The sequence below is a fragment of the Triticum urartu genome, chromosome 4A, assembly GCF_056163025.1.
Source record: "Triticum urartu cultivar PI428250 chromosome 4A, HENAU_Tu73, whole genome shotgun sequence".
Classification (NCBI taxonomy): Eukaryota; Viridiplantae; Streptophyta; class Magnoliopsida; order Poales; family Poaceae; genus Triticum; species Triticum urartu.
In genome coordinates this window covers 535,562,765-535,568,418 of record NC_141876.1, presented here as the reverse complement: position 1 = coordinate 535,568,418, position 5,654 = coordinate 535,562,765, and the positions used below count along the sequence as shown (strand labels likewise).

Genomic DNA, 5,654 nt, shown 5'->3' with positions numbered 1-5,654 from the left:
TGCCACCACCACCCAAACACATACAGTGGGTTCAGTCAGAGAGGGGAAGGCAGTGCCAGACACCGCCGAGAACAGCAAGCCATTGTTGCAAATAGCAGCGCAGCGGCGACCTGGCGGCAGGGCGCGCAATGGCCAATGGCCGCACGAGATTGGCAGCAAGCTTCGCAAGCGAGGGCACAGTTGCTTTCACCCGCAAATGACAGCGAGACACAGCACCCAACCGCCCACCCCCACTGCTCAAGCAGCAAGTGCGCACGGGGCTGGCAGATGAGGGGAGGGCACACTCTGTTTCGGCATCTCAAGAGCGTGGCATGGCAATGGCAATGAGCCAAAATGGCATGACCCAACAGAGAGCAAACCCGAACAACCAGGCCATCATCATCTGAATGAATGAATGAACATCGGCTTAGCTGTTGCTGTATTATTTGCCACTGCTCACTGATGGAGTGCCCAGATGAGGACGGGAAGAGAGGACAGGTCCAGCTAGCTCCCACACCATCCACACACACACACATACGCAAAGGAAGGGAAAAAATGGCTCCCCCCACTCATGCCTAGGCTTTGTTGCTCTCTCTCTTCTTTTCTTTTCTCCTCACTTTGAGCTGAGCTGAGCTGAGCTGAGAGCTCTTTGCAGCTGGGTGCTACTGCTGCTGCGTGGCCTTTCTCTCTGCCTCTCTCTCTCGTCTTTACAGTACCCTTTTAAGCCGGGGACGGGAAAGATCTCCTGAAAACCGAAATCTTTCCGATCCTAACTTACCAATCAGCTGCAATAATTGCACAATCACAAGAATCAAGTCCTGCCCCCTATTTAGCCACCGCCACCACCACCAAAATCACTGCTCGAGCTAATGAAAAAAAGGGCTAAGGCCAGGGGGGCGACAGAAATCAGCAGCGGCTAGACCAGAGCGCGAGCTGAACTCCGGCCAAAACATCCATCCAGCTCCTCCTACTGGCGCTGAGGCTGAGGCGAATGCACCCGTCTCCTCTTATTGTTGTCCGCCGAGGCGGTGGCAATGGCGTTATTGTCGTCGGCCATGGCGACGGAGGTGCCCGGGCTGCCGGTGGGGGCGGCCGCGGAGACGCCGGAGGAAGCCGCCACCTCCCTGCCCGACTGCGTGGACCTGTCCTCCTCCTGGATCATCAGGCTGTAGCAGGAATACACATGCCCCTGTGCCACGGAGGAGAGCATTTACTCATCATTGCCCCTTTTCACCAACAGATTTCCAAAAAGGGCGGGGCTATTATGATGGGGGCTTACCGTGTGTAATTGCTGCCATGATGAGCCCAGGATCGCCTTGAGCTCCTCCTCTAGGCTCGGGCCCGTCCCCGTCCCCGTCCCCTCACTGCCGCCGCGCGCGGCCAGGATGGACGCCAGCGCCATCGTCGACGGCTGGTACTCCACCGAGCTCATCGCTGCGGGCACACGCACACGAGAGCTCTTGTTAGTATGATCCGATTCGACCCGGTGGATTAATGGAATGGAACCTTTGGTCTGACCTTTGATGGAGGCGAAGATGCACTTGACGGCGCGCAGGACGATGGCGCTGCGCTCGTCGTGCCGGAACCTGGCCGCGAAGCAGCTCAGGTAGGGGAACGGGGTGGCGGCGATCATCCGCCAGTTGAGCGTGCCGAGGACGAGCAGCTCCATGCGCAGGATGGAGGCGCTGTCGAAGTCGTACTCGTCCGGCCGGAACTCCGGCAGCCGCGGCACCCGGTGCTCCTCCACCTTGGCCGCCAGCGACAGGCAGGCCACCGAGAGCAGCTGCAGGGCCCACTCCTTCCCCCGCTGGATCCCCCGAAAACGGCAATGCGGAGGTCAGGCATTACATCGAACACTCGGCGGCGCGGCATTACAGAACAGAGCAGAGCAGAGGAGGAAGGCAATGGCGGCGCAGGGTGATTAATTATTACAGTACGTACATCGACTCGCCGCTGCGCCAGGAACCGATCGAGGTACGTCACCGCGACGTACGCCGTCTTCCCGCTGAAGAGGAACCTCGCGTTCGTCTGCCAACAAGCACGCATATGGAAACCATTGAACAAAGATCCGGTTTTGCACGACAAATTTCGCCTGGGAAAAGACGGCGCGAGGCAGCACCTTGACAATCCAGTCGACGCACGCGGCGCGCGCGGCCTTGGTCCACTCGTCCAGCTCCTCGCCGCACGCGCCGCCGCCGCCGCCAGCGCCGGCGCCCTCCTTGGAGAGCATGAGCGCGGCGTACTCGTCGTCGCGGTCGAGGAGCAGGAGCCCGTCGGCGGCGGCGAGGCGCGAGTCCGCCAGGCCGCCGGCGGGGCTGTCGTCGTCGTCGAGGAAGAGGTCGTTGCCGTCCTCGAGGCAGATGAGCGTGGAGGTGGGCGTGGCGGGGGCGGCTGCGGAGGTGGACGCGTCCCCCATTGGTCTGACCGGCCGGCGAATCGGTCACAGGACCCCGTCCCCGTGCATGCGCGGGGGAAAAGGAAAGAAAAGGCGAGGAAAAGGATCTAGCGGCGGCGGAAGGGAAGGAGGCGCGCGGCGCGGCGGATGAGTTGGGAGGAGGAGGCGGAACAGAAAGGAGAAAAGGATTCCTTCCTCCCTCGCCCCGCCCGCGCGCGGCGAAAGGGGAGACAAATCTGCAGTTAGGGAGACGGATTGGAGAGAGAGAGACGGGGAGGGAGATGGAGAGGGAGAAATGGATGGGAAGTTGAGGCGTAGGTGGCGTGGCGCGTGGGCTGTGGGAAGGCTCGACTGGACGACGGATGCGTGCGGGGTTTCGCGCCAGCGGTGGTGGCGGAAAGGGTTTAGCACCAGCCGACGAGAGGCGTGGTCCGCCGGTCCTGCTGCCTGGACGGACGGACCCTGCTCTGTCCAGATGGGGGTTGTACCTACGCATCGTCTACGTGCATACTGGCTACGCTCTTTGTGACCGGATCTTGAACGTAGGTGAGCATGGCTGCATGCATGCCGTATTCCTGAGGAGCGATCCTGCGAGAAGGCTCGTATTAATACCGGCTTTAACCCATGATGATGCCGGTTTTATGGAGAGCGTATCTCTACATTTTTCGTGCATGAAGTTGTGTGTATCTGTATCTTGTGTTTCTTTAGTGCTGTTATAATACATATTAATAAATTCATTAATGGATGCATGTTTATGGTAAATATATACTCACTACTCCCTCCGCCCATACGTGTAAGTTCGGGCATTAGTCGGTTTGTTTGGTTCGGTCATTTTGGCCTTCCGAAAATACAGTCCTCCATATTTACCAACCGCCTGTTTTTCTCTATTCGGCCCATGATCAATTCGGTTCGGTCTCTTGACGAGACGAACCAATTTCACAAAAATATGAAGTATGATTCATTGAATTAATCTTGGATTCATTGATCTAAAAAGAACTGAGGGCACAATTGTGTAAGACACTTACATTGAGACTTGTAGGAGTGCTGGATGCAAGAAAAGGGCACAATTGTGTAAGGCACTTACATTGAGACTTGTAGGAGTGTTGGATGTAAGAAAATGACACAATTGTGTAAGGCACTTACATTGAAACTTGTAGGAGTGTTGGATGTAAGAAAAGGGCACAATTGTGTAAGACACTTACATTGAGACTTGTAGGAGTGTTGGATGTAAGAGAAGGGCACAGGAGACGGGGCCGGCCTTATGCGGAGGGTATCTCTGCATTTTTCCTGCATGAGGTTGTGTGTATCTGTATCTTGTGTTTCTTTAGTAAGGTTAATACGTATTGAATTTATTAAATGATGCATATTATGATAAATATACTCACCACTCCCTCCATCTACACGTATAAGTCTGGGCATTGGTCTGTACGATTTGTTCGGTCCAGCCATCGTCTTCCAAAAAATCAGTTGTCCGTATCCGACAACTGAATTTACTTTGTGTTTCCTTTATTTCTCTATTCGACCCTCGGTCAATTCGGTTCGGTCTTCGGTATTGACAAAACAAAGCGATTTCATAAAAGAAAAAATACAATGTGATTCATTGATCTAAAAAGAACTAAGGGCACAATTGTGTGAGGCACTTACACTAAGACTTGTAGGATGCAATGCAAGGGCTCACGAGACAGGGTCAGGAACTCAGGTACACAAGATTGATAAGCATCAAGGGCTAGATGCAGGAGCGTGTGAGCCCGGGGGATTAATGATGTTGTCTACTGCTAAGGATTTACTAGTAATTCAGTATCGGGTTAGAAAACTGAAATTAGCCCTCATAGGGTGGTGCCCATGGCCGTGATTACCAAAAGGGTGGGTCGTCTTCCCACCATAGACAACTTCCACAGCCATTAGGGGGCACCCATGCCACAACGTGAACTTGGTCATTGCCAATCCACGTGTGCATGAGCCAGCCTACAACATTCGCCATAACCCCAAGGCCACTGCCTTGGCATCCTTCATGTGAGCCAGCAGCGTAGCTAAAGAGTGTGTCGGGTGGGACGTGGCACACCTAGAATTTTGATATTTCTTTCGTTATCATGTAGGAATTAGGCCCAAAGAAAGCTTAGCCCAAACAAGCCCTAGTAGTCGAGAAGCCCCCAACCCTAATCAATCATCGTCAGTAATCCCATCAGCCACCAGGCTCCTAATTAAATTGTTGAAACAATCGCAGACGGAAAGGGTTTAACACTAGACGGCGAGGGGCGTGGTCCGTGGGTACTGTTGGCCAGATGGACTCTGTCTTGCCGGTTGGAGGTGTATCTACGTACTACGCATAGTCTACGTGCATATTGGTGATCGCCGTTACGCTATTTGTTACCGGATCTTGAATGTACATCAGCATGGCTACATGCATGCCGTATTTCTGAGAAGCGGTACTGCAAGAAGACTCGTATTAACAAAGCTTTAATCCATGACATTCATGGTGCCGACTTTATGCAGAGCACATCTCAACATTTTTCCTTCCATAAAGTTGTGTGCATCTGTATGTTGTGTTTCTTTAGTACCACTAATACATATTAAATTTATTAAAGGATGCATATTTATGATAAATATACTCACCACTCCCTCCATCTACACGTATAAGTCTAAGCGTTAGTCTGTACGGTTTATTCGGTCTAGCAATTCCATATTCGACAACCAAATTTAATTCACATTTCCCTTTTTTCTCTATTCGGTCTTCAGTTAATTCATTCTATCTTTTGGTATTGACAAAACAAACCGATTCCACAACAAATATACAATGTGATTCATTGATCTAAAAAGAACTAAGAACACAATTGTGTGAGGCACTTACAGTGAGACTTGTAGGAGTGTTGGATGCAAGAGAAGGGCTTGGGAGACGGGGTCAGGGACTCAGGTACACAAGATTGATAAGCATCGAGGGCTGGATGCAGGAGCGTGTGAGCCCGGGGGATTAATGGACGTTGTCTGTTGCTAAGGACTTACTAGTGATTCGGTATCGGATTAGAAAACTGAAAATAGCCCTCATAGAGTGGTGCCCATGGCCATGATTACCAAAAGGGTGGGTCGTCTTCCCACCATAGACGGCTTCCACAGCCATCAGAGGACACCCATGCCACGACGTGAACTTGGCCACTGCCAATCCATGTGTGCATTGGCCGACCTACAACATCGCCGTAATCCCGGGGCCGCTGCCTTGGCATCCTCCATGTGAGCCACTGGCGTAGCTAGAGAGTGTGTCGGGTGGGACGTGGCACACCTATTA

General features: G+C 53.0%; 1 protein-coding gene across 1 annotated transcript; it reads right to left on the bottom strand.

Annotated features, from left to right (window-relative positions):
* Positions 1 to 722: 722 nt before the first annotated feature.
* LOC125554092 (cyclin-D5-3) lies at positions 723 to 2,822 on the bottom strand. The gene is made up of 5 exons (XM_048717700.2): positions 2,099 to 2,822; positions 1,921 to 2,007; positions 1,498 to 1,786; positions 1,259 to 1,413; positions 723 to 1,168 (listed from the first exon to the last, which is right to left on the bottom strand). The coding sequence occupies exons 1-5, from the start codon at positions 2,393 to 2,395 to the stop codon at positions 947 to 949; spliced, it is 1,050 nt and encodes a 349-aa protein (XP_048573657.1). The 5' UTR covers positions 2,396 to 2,822; the 3' UTR covers positions 723 to 946.
* Between the last annotated feature and the right edge of the window lie 2,832 nt (positions 2,823 to 5,654).

Coding starts and splice junctions, on each gene's coding strand:
- LOC125554092 (XM_048717700.2), bottom strand. CDS start 2,395: ATGGGGGACGCGTCCACCTCCGCAGCCGCCCCCGCCACGCCCACCTCC. Junction 1,414..1,497: donor CATCTTCGCCTCCATCAAAG/GTCAGACCAAAG, acceptor GTGTGCCCGCAG/CGATGAGCTCGGTGGAGTAC. Junction 1,169..1,258: donor CATGGCAGCAATTACACACG/GTAAGCCCCCAT, acceptor TCCGTGGCACAG/GGGCATGTGTATTCCTGCTA.